The 16,761-nt window shown below is 33.5% G+C and overlaps 1 protein-coding gene across 2 annotated transcripts in view; it reads right to left on the bottom strand.

The window, feature by feature from the left end:
- Positions 1 to 16,761, bottom strand: part of Znf654 (zinc finger protein 654) — a 72,690-nt gene that overhangs the window by 26,944 nt on the left and 28,985 nt on the right. For both annotated transcript variants that reach the window (XM_026393993.2, XM_026393994.1), the window contains one exon: positions 1,040 to 1,121. In XM_026393993.2, the coding sequence (XP_026249778.1) occupies positions 1,040 to 1,121 (82 nt within the window). The remainder of the gene's footprint in view (positions 1 to 1,039; positions 1,122 to 16,761) is intronic.

Genomic DNA, 16,761 nt, shown 5'->3' on the forward strand with positions numbered 1-16,761 from the left:
TCTCAATTTCCTTAATTGTTCTTTTCTAAAATACTCTTCATTTACAAAGACCTTAGTTACTGTCTTTCCCTATATTAGAATTAAACTCTCTAATACAGAGTCTTTCTATTTTGTTTACTACTGGTTTCCCCAGAGCTTAGTGCCTGCCACATTATGGTGAAACAATACATATCTGAGTAAAAGTTCAAGTTGGATTGCCAAGAACACAAGTGTCAAAGGAAAAGTGGAATGGAAAATTACAAAGTGCCAGACACTAGAATACATCTCTAATTAGATCTTGAATTCCATAAGAACAGATATATTGATCTTCTACTATGGTAAGAATGGATAAAGTAGAAATACCAAAATAATTTATATAATACAGCAATATTCCTGTATACCATAAGCTTTTATTTTAACACCACAGTAATATATATACAATATGCCACTGATGAAGTTCAAAACATATTTTCCTTTATTCCAGCCAAGAGAAGTACTGTCAAGATAAAGGACACACAGGGAACTAGTTTGTTGCTACCCAGGTAGATGATAAAAAAGATCAAATATTCTTTTCGTCTACAGGAGGGGTCTTGAAATATTCTGTCATTCTTATCTGGATTTATTCTCTCCTACACCAGATGCATCAAAAAAAAAAAAAAAAAGCAAAAAGCTTTGCTAGGAAGGTTATTTTGAGATGAGAAAATCAAGGTATAGCTAAAGGAAAAAGGGGCATATAACAGTCAGTACTTTACTTCTATTCTAGCCAAAAATGCTTTTCACCATGGTTAAGTTCTATATATTACAGCAATAAAAAGTGAGATATATGCCAAAATGTGCATCAGAATCTACAAGGACAGTAGCAGCTCTGATCTAGCAAATGTGGAACTGGAATCTTGGCTATGAACTGCTTTGGAATACAGTTAAAAATTAATTTTAAGACCTTTCTTTATCTGCCAGTAGTCAACTAAGTGATCATAAAAACTTGCAAGCAATAAATAACCAATAAACCATTTTTAGGCTAGAATAAATGTGTACTAAATGTAGACAAAATATGTTTTACCTGGAATGATCCAAGAATATCTTTTAGGGGCTCTTCATAAAACTCATCTCTTCCAAAGAACAGCAGCAACTCAAAGAAACTCCTAGAAAGAATAAATGAATGATAACTTTCAATGCTTGAGTTTCTGATCCAGTTTAGATGAATATCAAGTGATAATAGCTGTCTAATGCTAAGCATTTTATTTTAAACCATCTGGTTTTTAGAAAAAACTATCATTTATAATTCAAATTATGTTTTCAGTTAGATTTTAAAAGAGGTAGCCTAAAAATATATATAAAAAATACTAAAGTTGCTATAGAATGGAACAATTACAATATTACTTATGCCCACAACTGCAATCAAATTTAATAGAATAGAGGGAGGTAAAAATGATGACCATGCATGGCAGGGCAATCCAAAATAGGCATAAAAGTTCAGCTCTACTCTAGTATAATGGGCCCTAAGAAAAAATTCAAAATTTTTTCAGAAAGATACAAGGAATGGGTAAAACTGATACAACAGCATAAAGCAAGAGAGTCACCCTGAAGTTCTTAGCCAACATTTATATTAGAGAACATATATTACCAACCAAATCAAGTAAATAGCACTTTTCCTCAGACTCTAGGCTTACCTGGATTATCCAACTTATAGCAGAACTGCTCAAATACTGTTACTAAATACTTTATGTCCTTTTAAAAATTCATGATGTCATAAAGAAAAAAATATGCACTATTTAGGAATCATGAACATAGAAGATTATAAAATTTCTTAATATTTTTGACAATCCTAAAGTAATGCATACAAATGACTGGCCTTTCCAAATCATAGATTCTAATTCATTTACCATATACTCAACTAGAAATATCTAAGATGTTATTATTATAAATGTTTGCCTTTAATAAAAATAAATCTTTAATAAAGACTGAAACTTTAAAGTGGAGCTGTAACTATGAGAATAGTTTTAAATTAAAAACAGTTAAAAGTAAAAATGATACAGAAAGAAATAATCTTTGCTGATTTTCCTAATAAAAAGCTTCCATAAACCATTTTTTTAAAAGTCAGCACACTAGAAAATTGGGAGAGAAAATTATTTCATAGAAAATACAGGCAAGTAGACTTTTTTCCAAATATGAAAAATGCTCTCTTATTCACAATTAAATGAAAAAACAACTAAAAAGACAAAAATCCATTTTTCCTATTCTGTTTACAAAAATAAAACTGTCAATGTCTTCTATGATGGCTCCAGTATACAGAAGCACACTGTGATACCTTGTGGAAGAGAAAGTAAATGGTACTACCGCTTTTAAGAGAAATGCATTAAAATCATCAGAATTTAATCTAGCAGTTTCACTTAGGAGTTTCATCCTCCAAATACACAACACATAAATTCAATGATATATTGTTGTGATTTAAATCTGAAATATCCCCCAAAGTTTCATGTGTTGAAGGTTTAGTACTCAATGCAGCAAGTTCATAAGAAGGGTTTTGGGGAATGGATTGGATCTTGATGTTTCTAAAGTCATCAATGATTAATCTATTGAGGGATTCATAGCTGGATAGCATTAATGGTAGGTAGTGGAAAGTAAAAGAAGAGGCCTACTTAGAAGAGGCAGGTCACTGGAGCAGCATCTTGGAAGGGCATTTCTGTTCCTAGGCTCCTTCCTAGATTGCTCTCTGATTCCTGGCTGCCATGAGGTCAGCAGCTTTCCTATGCCATGTGTTTCTACCATGATGTTTTGTCTCACCTCAGGCCCAAAGCAAAGGAGACAGCTGACCATGGACTAAAATCTGAAACTGTAGCCAAAACAAATCTTTCATCCTCTAAGTTACTTTTCTCAGGTATTTGTCCCAGCAACAGAAAACTAACACATATACATACAAGGATATACATCAAACATGCCTTTTTGTAAAAAGAGACTAGAAATCTCTTAAATATCCACAATAGGGGCCTGAATAAATCAAATATAACCATATCTATACAATGAGATACAATCTAAATGGTAATGAGAATAGGTTACTTTTATATGAATAAAGAAAAATTCCTAAGATATATTGCTAAACAAAGATGCAGACATATATTCATTAAAATAGTACCTTTTATCACAATTTTGCTTTCTACGATCAACTATATATAGTCCAAAAATATTAAATGGAAAATCCCAGAAAAAAACCATTTAAGTTTTAAATTATGTACCACAATGTATTATGGTTTGGATATACAGTGAACCCAAAAAACTCAGAATGTTTAGAGGTGAAATGATTAGATTATGAGATGGACTCAGCCACTTGAATGGATTAACAGGGCTGTAACAGTAGGCAGGTAGGTTGTGGTTGGAAAAATAGGTAACTGGGGGCATGCCTTTGAGGTTTACATTTTGTCCCAGGTGAGCAGAGCTCACTCTCTGCTTCCTGGTTGCCATGTTCTGAGCTGCTTTTTCCCTGACACACCATTCCATCATAATATTCTGTCTCATCTTGAGTCCAGAGCTATGGAATCAGCCAACCATGGACTGAACCTCTGAAACCGTAAACCAAAATAAATATTTCCTCTTCTAAGTTGTTCTTTTAGTCACAGTGATGCAAAAGTCGACTAAAACTAAAGTAGCATGATGAAATCTTACACTGTCTCATTCTATCCCAAATAGGACATGAATCATCCATCCTTTTATCCCCTATATCCATACTGTATATGCTATCTGCACTTTAGTCACTTAATAGTTGGTTATCAGATCATCTGTCAAGTTACTGCAATGATTGTGTTCAAGTAACCTTTATTTTACTTAATAATTGCCCCAAAGCACAAAAGTACTGATGCAAAGAGGTATCTGGAGACAAAACAGAAAGACAGAATACCTCTGATATTATATGACAACACTGTAGGACATGCAGACATATTTAAAAAAAATAAGTACATATGAGGTTTGTTACTATCCAAGGTTTCAGGTGCATACTGGGTGTCTTGGAATGTACCCCTCAGAGAAAGGGGTCTAACTGTGCATTATTTTTGTGCAGGAACATTCACACTAACACATATAGATTAAACACTGTCAGATTACCTTCAGATATACCCTACAACCTAGTAAAACCAGTTGCCTCTACATAGGGTGAACAAAGATTAGGGATAAGGGATGAAAACGAGAACTATTTTTCATTACTGATCAATTTGTATTTATTTTACTATTAGTATGTATGGGAAGAACCTTATCTATTCCCATTATAATAAAGTACTACTAATAATTCACATCTCTCTCATCTTTAAAGTTCTATTGTACCTGTCTCCACTCCAGCTATTCCACACTTGCCCAAAATCCATGTTCAACACAGCTACCATTGTTATCACCCTAAACGTGAAAATGATCCCACTACTTAAGAGATTACAAACTACTGTTTAAACTGTACCATCTAACGCATGGAGCTTCACAGGACACACTGGTTTTGTACGGATAATGCATTTGAAAAGCATTTTAACTGTTTGTCAATATTTTAAAATTGTGATATTTCTAATCAACCTAGATTTCTCTTGAGTTTTTGAAAAACAGAAACCTTAAAACACAAAACTTGTATTTTTCTAGGAGAGTAAGCTGAGAAGTAACCGCAAATAGGGCATGAACTCGGCCCTTCAATTTGTCAGTCTCCATCCACCTCTCTTACTTCTTTAATACACTGCCTATTTAACTTTTTACTTACATTCTCTTCCTGGTTTAGTTAGGATTTGAGATCACTGATCTACAAAAACTCCATATTTCTTATCACAATATCAGAACCTTTCTGTGATCCAAATCTATCCTTATACACTAAGTTTTTACCATAATGTTTATGCTCTCCAACCATAAGAAACTTCTCTCCATTTCTTTAAAAAATACTTATGTACTTTCAGATCTTCCAATCTATAACTTCCTCGAGATCATGCTTACATGATTTCACCTAGGAACATGACAAACCCCCTCTCTCTTCAAACATACACCATATTCTTGTGTACATCTATTCTCCTTGCATGTATCTCTATAATACCATGTCAAAATATGAGGAAGTTGTTTGTACTAAATAGAATACAGTGAGATTACATCATAATATTGAGAAAATCATATTAACTGATGAACCGATTAATTACAAAGGAGAAAGCTATATAAAGGTTATTAGTGGAAATGATATGTGTAGTGATAAGCAGTAAATTTAGAAATTAGTATGAAGATCAATATGACCTTATAAATAATCAAAATATGGAGGAGAATGTATCAGTCTTTTTGTTAATATAACAAAATACCCAAGGCAGGCTAATTTATAAGGAAAAGGGGTTTATTTTGGCTCATGATTCTTAGGTTGCAAGGTCTAAGGGCCACATGTGATGAAGCTCACCAAGAGTATTTTGTTTTGGAGGAATGTCCCCAAAGTTTGATGTTGAAAGTATGGTCTCCAGGGCTTGGGTTGTGGCTCAGTGCTAGAGTACTTGCCTAGCATGTGTGAGGCACTGGGTTCAATTCTCAGCACTGCATATAAAATAAATAAAATAAAAGGTCCATTGACAATTTAAAAAAATAAAGTATGATCCCCAATATTCAGAAGAGAGGCTTTGGGGATGTGTTTAGCTCATGAGGGCAGTGATCTCAACCCTGTGTTAATTCACTGAGGGATTCACAGCTGGATGGCTCTACTGGGAATTAGTAAAAACTACAGACCCTAGGGCATGGCTGGAGGAAGTAGGTCCCTGGTGGTGTTTCCTGGAAGGATATTTCTTCTCTCATAAGAAATCTTCTTCTCCTCTCACCCTCATCCTCCCTTTTATCTTCCCTCCCTACCTCTTTCCCCCTCTCTCTCTCTGCTTGCCATCTGCTATAAGATGAAGAGCTTTGCCCTACCACACCTTTCCACATATTTCAGTCCACCATGGACTGAAACTTCTGAAACTGTGAGCCAAAATAAAACTTTCAAAAGTTGATTTTTCTCAGGCATTTGTCTCACAACAGCAGAAAGCTGACTAAATCACAGGACATCATATGGCAAGACAGAAGGAGAATGCATGGTTGGTGTGTGTCTGTGTTGTCTCTCTCCAGTTTTATAAAGCTGTCTAGATTCAATTATAGAGACTCCAATGACCTTATCTAATCCAAATCACTTTCCAAAGGCCCCACCCCTAAGAATCATAGTTAATTAAATTCCCACCCTCTTAAGTCCTCACAATGGGAATTAAATTTCAATACACAAAGACTTGGGGGACACTCCAACTAAATCTGAACCATGGCAAAAATGTAGAATTATTGTTTGCATTATGTGAACATGAATGTGGACCTGTGTATGCTCCACCACTAGCTACTTCAATAATAAAACCCAACTCAACTATAATATTTAAATGTGAAAAATACACATGGTAAATAAATAAAAGTAAATAAAAGCAAAACAAAATGGTCTAGCTATTTCTGCATGAGGGAAAGATTCAGGAAACTCATGAAACATTTGGGGAAAAGGCCAAAATCATCAAAGGAAAACTCTAGATTATATGTAGAAGTAGAAATGTCAAGTTTCAATGTGATTTACTAACTCACGCAAAGCATGAAATAAATGTTTAGGGATAAACTTATCTAGTCCTCATGGAAGAAAACTTCACAGGGTACAGGTATTTTCAAAAGTCAGAAAAACATTTTATGACAAGTAAATATTACTTGAAATTCAGATAAATAAGGTATTAATGGGACATGGTCACATCCATTTGTTTACATTCTGACTATGAGTGCTTTCACACTACAATGGTGGAATTAAGTTGTGGCAATAGAGACATTATAGGTGAGAACCTAAAATATTTACTCTCTTTACACTTTCATGGTCTAGAGGGTGTAGAATCACATCATATGAATTTGAATCTTAGCTCCAACATTTATTTACTTGATGTGTAATCCTGGGAAAATTACTTAGTATTTCAATACCTCAGTTTTAGCTATAATATAGAAATAATAATAATAGCTGCCTCTTGAAAGAAAAGCACTTGAAACAATCCCTGGAATTTAGTCCTAAAGATGTTTGCTGACAATAGTATAGGCATAATGGGAGATGATTCAGTTCAAAATAAAACAAATCATAAAATAAAGCAAGTCACACATTTTTTTGGTTTCCTCATACATATAAAAGTTATGTTTATACTATACTCAGTGTGGTGTGTGATAACAGTATTCTAAAAATCAATGTACAGGGTTTGGTATATAGTTCAGTTGGTAGAGTGCTTGCCTCCCATGCACAAGGCCCTACGTTCAATTCCCAGCATTACAGAAACAAACAAAAAAAATCAATGTACATACCTTAATGAAAAAATATTTTTAAAAAAAATATTTATTTTTTTATGTGTAGATGGACACAACATAATGCCTTTATTTTTTTTATATGGTGCTGAGGATCGAACCTGGGTCTCGCCTGCGTGCTAGGCGAGTGCTCTACTGCTGAGCCACAATCCCAGCCCATGAAAAAATATTTCTATTGCTAAAAATTTTTAATGATAATCTTATTAGACTTCAGTGATTCATTCTTTTTGCTGATGTGAGGGTCATGTCTCAATGTTGAATGTTATTGGACAGATCAGGTCAGTAGTTGCAGAGGTAAGGTGGCTATGGCAATTTTTTTTTTTTTTTTTTAAAGAGAGAGGAGAGAGAGAGAGAAAGAGAGAGAGAAAAGAATTTTTAATATTTATTTTTTAGTTTTCGGCAGACATAACATCTTTGTTTGTATGTGGTGCTGAGGATTGAACCTGGGCCGCATGCATGCCAGGCAAGCGCGCTACCACTTGAGCCACATCCCCAGCCCCTGGCAATTTTTAAATAAAAGATCATAATGAAGTTTGCCACATCAAGTGGCCCTCCTTTTCATTCAGAAAAGAGGTCATTGTAGCATGTAATGTTGTTTGATAGCACTTTACCTATCAAAATATATCACATGGTATAACATGAAGTAGAATTGTTGTCAGTATTGGAATTAATTCCCTCAAACCTAGCTTTATCAACTACATTTACATAATATTTTAAATCCTTTGTTGTCATTTCAAATATGGTGGCAGTATTATAACAAGAATAGATTCCATCTCAAAAAATCACTCTTTGAGGGCTGGGGTTGTGGCTCAGTGGCAGAGTGCTTGCCTAGCATATGTAAGGCACTATGTTTGATTCTCAGTACTGCATATAAATAAATAAAATAAAGGTCCATTGACAACTAAAAAAATTTTTTTATTAAAAAAAAAAAGCATTCTTTCCTTTCCTTTTATTTTCCCCCTCCTCCTTCAAGACAGGGTCTTCCTATGCTGCCCAGGATGACTTTGAAATTCTGGACTCAAGCAATCCTCCTACCTCAACTTCTGCAACCTGACTAGAAACCACTTTATTTATTCATGAGAAGCAACTCTCAATTCATTAAAATTTTACCATGAGATTGTACCAATGTAGTCATATCGTCAGGTTCCAAGTTTAATTCTAGTTCTCTTGTTCTTTCCACAACATTTGCAGTTACTTCCACTACTGAAGTACTGAACCTTTCAAATTCATTCATAAGTTAGATTCAGCCTGTTCAAAACTCCTATTAATGTTGCTATTTTGATCTCCTCCCATTTATTGCAAATGTTTTTAATGGCATCTAGAATGCTAAATCCTTTTTAGAAGGTTTTCAATTTACTTTGTCCAGATTCATCAGAGGAACCACTGCCTACAGCAGAAAGCCTTATAAAATATATTTCTTGAATGATAAGACTTTAAAGACAAAATTACTCCTTGAATGATGGGCTACAGAATGGTTGGTATGTTAGCAAGCATGAAAACATTAATCTCATCATATGGTTCTCTACCAAAGCTCTTAAGTAAATGAGTGCAATTAATGAGCAGTGATTTTAAAAGGAATATTTTTTACCAGGCAGTGGTTCTCAAGAGTGGGCTTAAAATATTCAGTAAACCTTGTTGTAAATAGACACGCTGTCATCCATTGTTGTTACACTGATAAAGCAAGAAGAGTAGATTGAGTATAATTCTTAAGGGCCCTTGGACTTTCAAAATGGTAAATGATCTTCAACTGAAACTCACCAGCCAAATTAGCCCTAACAATATTAAATCTGTGCTTTGAAGCCTGGTACTTTTCTTCCCTAAGAGTTCAAGATAGCTTCTTCTTTCATTACAAAGTTGATTCATCTACACTGGAAATCTGTTCTTTGGTATAGCCAGTGCTGTAGTTTTTAACTTAAGTGTCCCACAAAGGCTTGTATGTTAAAGGTTTGGCTTCCAGCCTATAGCAATATTGGGAGGTGGTAGAACTTTTAAAAAGGGGGCTGATTCATAGTGGGGTAAGGAGGGGGAGCATGGGAGGAATAGATAAACTCTACATAGGGAAGAGGGGTGGGAAGGGAAGGGAGATGGAAGGGAGTTAGCAAGGATGGTGGAATGTGATGGACATGAATTGGTGTGAATATACTTTATATACAACCAGAGATATGAAAAATTGTGCTGTATATGTGTAATAAGAATTGTAATGCATTCCGTTGTCATTTATTTTTTAAAAATCAATTAAAAATTAAAATAAAATAAATGAATTAATAAAATAAAGGTCCAACAACAACTAGAGAAAAAAAAAAAAAGGTGGCACCTAGTGGGAAGTCTTAGCCACTGAGGGTGTGTCCTTGAATGGGATTATGGGACACTATTCTCTTTTCCTTTATTTCCTGGCCACCATGAAGTGAACAGCTTCTTCCTATGCCATGTACTCCTGCAATAATGTTACTGCCTTGTCACAGCCTCAAAGCAACAGGAACAACTGACCATGGACTGAAACCTCTAAAACTGTGAGTCAAAGTAAACCTTCCCTCTTTTAAATTTGATTATTTTAGGTATTCTGTGTTAGGGTCTGTAATAAGTCTGGATGGCGCCTGGCATTTTGCCAGAGGGAGTAATTTGTGAAGTGGAGATTCCTTATTGGTTGACTGCTGTATCTAGTTAATGTTAATTAAGATAAGCTCTGTGTAAGATATATATACCCCTCCTGTCCTACAATAAACGGCTCCCACTCCTGCTGTATCAATCTACAAAAGTTGCTCGTCACCCCCCGGTTATTTTGCTGCAGCCGGACTGCAGCATTCTGTTTCAGGAATAGAAAACTAACACAATCACCTTCTAGATAACTTGCTATAGCTTCTATATCAGCACTTACTGCTTCACCTTGCACTTCTGTTATTAGGACAGCTTCTTTCCTGAAACCTCCTCAACCAACCTCTATTAGCCTCAATCTTTCTTCTGAAGCCTCCTTACTCAAGTTTGAATCTTAGTTCCAACATTAGTCTTAGTCTTCCTTACTTAAGCCTTTCAGAGAACTGAACTGATGAGAGTCTTCCTCCAGATTCGCCTTTGGTGTAAGGGAATGTTGTAGCTGTTTTGATTTTCTATCCAGACCACTAAAATTTCTCCTCATGAGCACCTGTGTGTTAACTGCAATAGCACTTTTAATTTCCTTCAAGAACTTTTCCTTTGCATTTACAACTTGGTAAACTAGAACAAGAATCCTAGATTTTGGCCTATCTCAGCTTCCTTTACTACTATTAATTGACATTATTATCCAAGTTTCCTTCAAAAAACTATTTAAGTTACTCTGAGATTTGTTCCTCTCCACTATACATGTCAGTTTTGTTGAAATATTACATCAATTTTGCTTCTTAAATTATGAAAAATTTTTTTAAAATATCTGGTTACTTTTCAAAAATTTCCAAAATACTATTATCACTAATATTTATATCAGCTTTTATTGTTATTTAATAATTTGTTCCTCTAACATGTTTAACATAATGTTTAATATGTTAGTAGTCTATACATTAATTAATTGTACTCTTGAGCAAAATCATAGCTTACCTAGAGTCATTTACTTTAATTAAGAATTATCCAAGATGAAATTACCTAAACAAAATGAACAAAAATGATTTGTAGTGGGACAAATACTTATAAATGGTGTGCTTTTTGAACTAAAAAATAGATATCCCATACATAACCATAATACCATTTACAACTTAATTTCCTGTCATCAACCAGTATATTCCTATTAGCTATGCAAGCTTAACTATGTTACTGAAATCCTTATTGAAAATACTAACTATAATCTGTCTTTTGTATGCTCAGAATTTAGGCCATACTTTTCCATATCTTACAAATATGGTATCAGACTTCCTTAAATTTATAGACAAACACAAAGTATTTGGTAATTATAACCAGAACTACTCTTTCTTTCTGGATCTCTACAGTCCATCAGTAATTTCCACATAAAAGTATAAGAATGAGGATTTGCACATTTACCTACCATAGGAAATTACATTAAATCATAATACATAATTATTCAAATATAAGATATCAATTTTCCAATTTAAGTCAAAGAAAATTAGGTCTAAATAAGTCAATAATAGAATAAAATTTCACTATCCACGCTTTATAACACTCAATACTTAAGAATTTCTTCTATATGTATTAACTCTAAACCATTGCTATCTTATAGCTATTTCTACTCAGTGCTACTTAACATGAACAAAGAGCATTTACTTTGACATATTCAACCTTCCATCTTTAACATATTTTCACATGTTTACTGGGGAAGGAAAAGATTCTAGGTTCTATTAATGATTATGCCCCTAAGAATAATTTTAAAACTAAATAAAATAGTGGCCTTTGCCTTGACTAAAAATTCAAATATATTCAATATACTCTTCTCACCGCATTTCTGGACTAGGGAAAATGGCCTGTCTGTTCTTGGAGTTTATGTGGTGTGAAAATTCTCAAGCCAGGAATTTAGTTAATACTGGTCCTGAGCTAGTAATATCCCCCCAGAACCCGGTTTAAAATAAAAAAGCAAATCCTTTCTGCAGAGCTCTTGTTCAATCCAGGCTTCAATTACTAACATATTCACTAAAAATGTACACATTCACCTTGTCAATAAAAATAGCAACAACAAAACCCACAAAATACAAGGAAACAGCACCGTTAGCAAGTGTCAATAGAGAAAAGTTAATTTACAAGGACTTAATTTATTAAAATCAGAGAATATAAAATTTGAGTATCACAAAGTTTAAGAAATAAAAGCCAGGCACTTTGGACCACAACTGTAATCCCACGTAATCAATCCCAGCAACTTGGTACACTGAGCCCAGAGGATGGCAAGTTCAAGGCTAGCCTCAGCAAATTAGGAAGGCCCTCGCAACTTAGTGAGACCCTGTCTCAAAATTAAAAACTAAAAGGACTGGGGATGTAACTCAGTGGTGAAGCAGCCCTGGGTTCAATCCCCCATTACAAAAACAAAAAAGAAAAAGCAAAAAACCTGTGGTGAGATCAGAGGCAAACAAAGCCCATTTTCTGAGTGAAATTTAGATGTGTAATCCTATACCATGGATTATAAATGGCATAATTTATACCAGTGGAATAAACACTAGGAATACTTAGCAAAATTACAACCTGCTCATCCTTTTGTCCAGATTCTTATCAATCTAATGACAGAAAAAGCAGAAGGATAAATGCAAAAAGATATTAATCATAGCACTATTTTCAGTAGGAGAAGGATGGAAAATACCCAAATACTTCAGTAAAAGACAAGCTGAATACAGTATGATACATCTACACAAAATGGTATGAACTATAAAAATGAACTTTGAATAGTCTGTGTTGTTATAATATCCAACATATAATAAGTGTAAAAGAGCAGGAGAAAGTATATACATGTATTTACCCAAAAGGACACAGAAATAGTTTTATAATTTTTAAGTTGGATCTTATTTTTCCATCCAACTAATTTGTGTTTTTAATAGGAATTTATATCATTTATATTTTATGTAATTTGTGATATGTTAAATTTAAAACTTAATGTTTTGTCTGTCTTATCTGTTCATATGAATCTACAGACACATTCATTTTGACTTTTTCTTTCACCTTCTTTTACACTTAGTAATTTTATTCCATTTTTTCCTCCTTTTTGGCTTAATGTATCCACTAGCCCAGGTTGTTCTGTAGGCTGACCTTAAGTTTTGTAAAATTTGCCAGGTGCATACCTGTGTAATCCCAGCCACTTGGAAAAGCTAAGGCAGGAGGATCACAAGTTAAGGGCCAGTCTTTGCAACTTAGCAAGACTCTGTCTCAAAATAAAAAAAGAGCTTGGGATGAAGTTCAGCAGTATAGTGCCCCTGGGTTCAATCCCTAGTACCCTCAAAAGAAGGAATTTTTATAAAACTTATAAGGGAATGTAGCCACACCCATTCATTTATATATTTTCTATGAATACTTTTGTGCAAAACAGAGTTTAAAACAGAGATCTTATGGGTCATGAGTCTAATATTTGTTTTTCTAAAAGATATTTTTCCTTCATCATTCCTCTTTGGAAAGTTGTTATTTCATTGTATTCTGACTTGTATAGTTTCTAAAGAAATATCTGCAATACTTCTTTAGTTTGAATATGATGCCTCTAGATGATTTACTGCTAAGTCCTTAAGTGTTTGATAGGGTGGAGGGTTTTAAAAATGATCCTGCTTGGTGTTCTCTGAATTCCTGGATCTTTGAATTGATTTCTCTCCTTATTTTAGAAAATTCACAGACATTATTTTGTTAGTCTTGCTTCTGCCTCATTTTCTCTTTTCCTTATGAGATTCTTTAGTAGACATAGTTAACAGTTTTGTATTTTCCCAAAGTTCCTAGTAGCTATATTCTGGTTTCTTTTCTCTTTGCCTTTTAGTTTGGATGATTAATCCACATTCAAAATTCATTTTTTCCTCCACTGTATCATATCTACTAATGAACCAGGAGATTCATCTATTGCTGGTTTGTTTGTTTGTTTCCAGCATTTCCATTTAAATCTTTCCTAAAGTTTCTCTCTGGTTAAATCCCCAATCTGTTCAAGCACACTGACCATCATTTCCACCAGAGTCCTTACAGCTGAATCTGGTTCTATTAATTGCTTTGTCTCTTGATAGTTGGATAAGATGGTAGAGAATGAGATGCACACTATTTGTGCTTAGAAACAGGAGTATCTTTTCTTCTCCTGTGCCTTTTATTATGAAACATTTGAGTTAAACTACTCATGAGTTTAACTGGCTTCACATTGCTGTTTTATTGTTTTTAGAGTGGAGATTAGGTTGCCAGATAATATTTTTTTTTAGGCTCATCCCACAGGCCACAGCTTGTCAACCCCTAAGGTAAAGATGAATGATATTAAGTAAAGAAAAGGAATGTATAAAAGATCTCAAACTTTTATACATAAGAAATACAATGTCTAAGATACAAAGTATATTACAAGGGACTAACAGCAGATTAAAAACAGAAGATACTATTCATAAAAGCAAGACAGAGAAATAGAAACTTTTAAATAAAACACAAAAAAGAAAAATAAAACTAAAAAAAAAGCCATCAATAAGCTATAGGAAAAGTGCTAGTTCCCTTCAAATGGTATTTCTGAAGAAAGTATAGTAGTGGTTTCTAAAAAATGGAAAATTTGAAGAAATTTTGAAGTTGAAAAATACTATAACCTCACAGAACAAAGAAGCTTAAGATCAGGAAAACATAAGGAAAAACCACATAAGACATGTTAGAGATTCCTTAAAATCAGCAATAAACTTCAAACACCAACAAGAACATGAAAATGCCTGCTGCATGATGGTAAAAAATATTTATATTATCACAGACATGATAAAAAATATATAATAGCAGACAGCACATAAAAAGATGCTTAGCATGAATAGCACTGAGGTAATACAAACTAAAACCAAAAGAAAAAGATAAATAATAAATGTTACTGTAGGTGTGGGGAAACTAGACCTTCCGTAAGTATTCGGTTAGAATTTTAAACAGTACAGTCACTTTCAGTAGAGTTTAGAATTTTATAAATGTTAAACATAAACTTACACATCTAACAATTATATTTCTAACTATCTAAGAGAAATGATCTGTTGACACAAGACATATATATAAATGCTTATAACCAAAAATATACAAATAGCCATCAATTGGTTAATGCATAAACAATTGATACCTATTCAAAAGAATATCACTTAGGACAAATAGAAATGAACTATTGATATATGTTACAACATGGGTAAGCCTTAAAGAACTTTCTGTGGCAGAAGATCTAGTTCAAGGGTAGAACAGTTGCCCAGGATGTGAAAGCCTTGGGTCCCATCCCAGCATCACACACGTTATTCTAAATGAAAGCAGTCATATTAGACAGCTTTACAAAACTCTCCCAAATATTTTCACTTGTGCATAAAAGCACATTATATGACATGAAGAAAAACAGCAACTCTAGAGAAAGAAAATAACTGTGGTTTCCTTGAGCTGGATAGGCACTGGTGACTGCAGATGAACATGAGGGAGAGCTTTGGAGGTTCATAAAAATGTGGTAAAACTAGATTGTGTTGATGGCTACACAACTCTATAGATTTACTACTATATCATAAAATTATATACTTACAATGGAAAAAATTAAGTATATGAAAATTACATTACTTAGTAAAATTAGGAATGAAGTGATAACTAGTAAGAGGTAAGGAATAGGGAGGCATAATCAAAACAAGATTGGAAGTATACTGCTAATTGCTAAAGCTGGGTGAGATGTAAGGATGGTTCTTTATATTGTTCCTTCTACTTTGGCGTATGTTTGAAAATAATCATAATAAAGTTTTGTTTTAAGACACTATATTGACAAAGGTGTGAGGAAATGGGTGATCTCTTAAATTGCTGGCAACAATATAAATTAGAAATTTACTCAACCTTTACAGAGGAAACTTGGCAATATTTACAAAAATGACAAATCTCATCTCTGATCTCGAATTTCACTCCTAGGCTAGGCAAATGAATAATAATTCATTAAAGGATAATTGATTATAGCAAAAGATTGGAACAAAACTAAATATCCATTAGTTAGGGACTAGTTATAAGACAGACACTCTATAGCCAATTTAATGACTGATGAAGCTCTTTCTACACCAATAGGGAACAATATCCAAGTCTTAAAAACAGGTTCAAAATAAAATGCATAGTATATCAATATCTGCCTAAAATGATGAAAAGAATATTATGAACACTTTTCTTCTGTAAGCATACAGTATCTCTGGAAGGAAATGAAAATAATTACATCAGTTTACTACTATAATGGAAACTCACATAAATGTAAATGGCAAGGATTTATCACTGCATATTAAGCATCTTCTTGAATTATAAACAGATATTATCTACACAAAATTTAAATAAAAAGTAACAGAAATAATATGTCAAGCCTATCAAACTAAATTTGAGACTCTGATTTACTTCTAGAGTAGTCAATCTGATCTCTGATATTTCTCATGCTTTAGTTAATTTTAGTTTTTCACTTGTATGTCCCTGGTTGTACTATTTGAGATTAAAGAGCTACATGGAGAATAAAAGTGCAAGAGCAGAATCGTTAATGAAAGGGAAAAAAAAAAAAAAGCAATAGAAAATTTTTAAAGCAGCCACTCCAAAATACCACATCATATACATTGAAACAGCCAAGAATGACAGCTGATAGTTCATCCAAAAAAAAAGACAGTAAATGGACATCTTTAAAGTCCTGGAAGAAAAAGGTAAACAAAACAAAACTGTCAAACTAGAATGCAATAATTAGTGGAAATGTCTTTTTTTAAAAAAAGTCTTGTCAGTTATACTGAAATCAGAGTACTTTGATGATTGGTAAACGAAGGTCATAGCAGAAAATTGGAAATCAGGAGGAAGGAAGAAATGAGAGTCTTTCTTGTTTTTACC

This window comes from Urocitellus parryii, chromosome 2, assembly GCF_045843805.1.
Source record: "Urocitellus parryii isolate mUroPar1 chromosome 2, mUroPar1.hap1, whole genome shotgun sequence".
Lineage (NCBI taxonomy): Eukaryota > Metazoa > Chordata > Mammalia > Rodentia > Sciuridae > Urocitellus > Urocitellus parryii.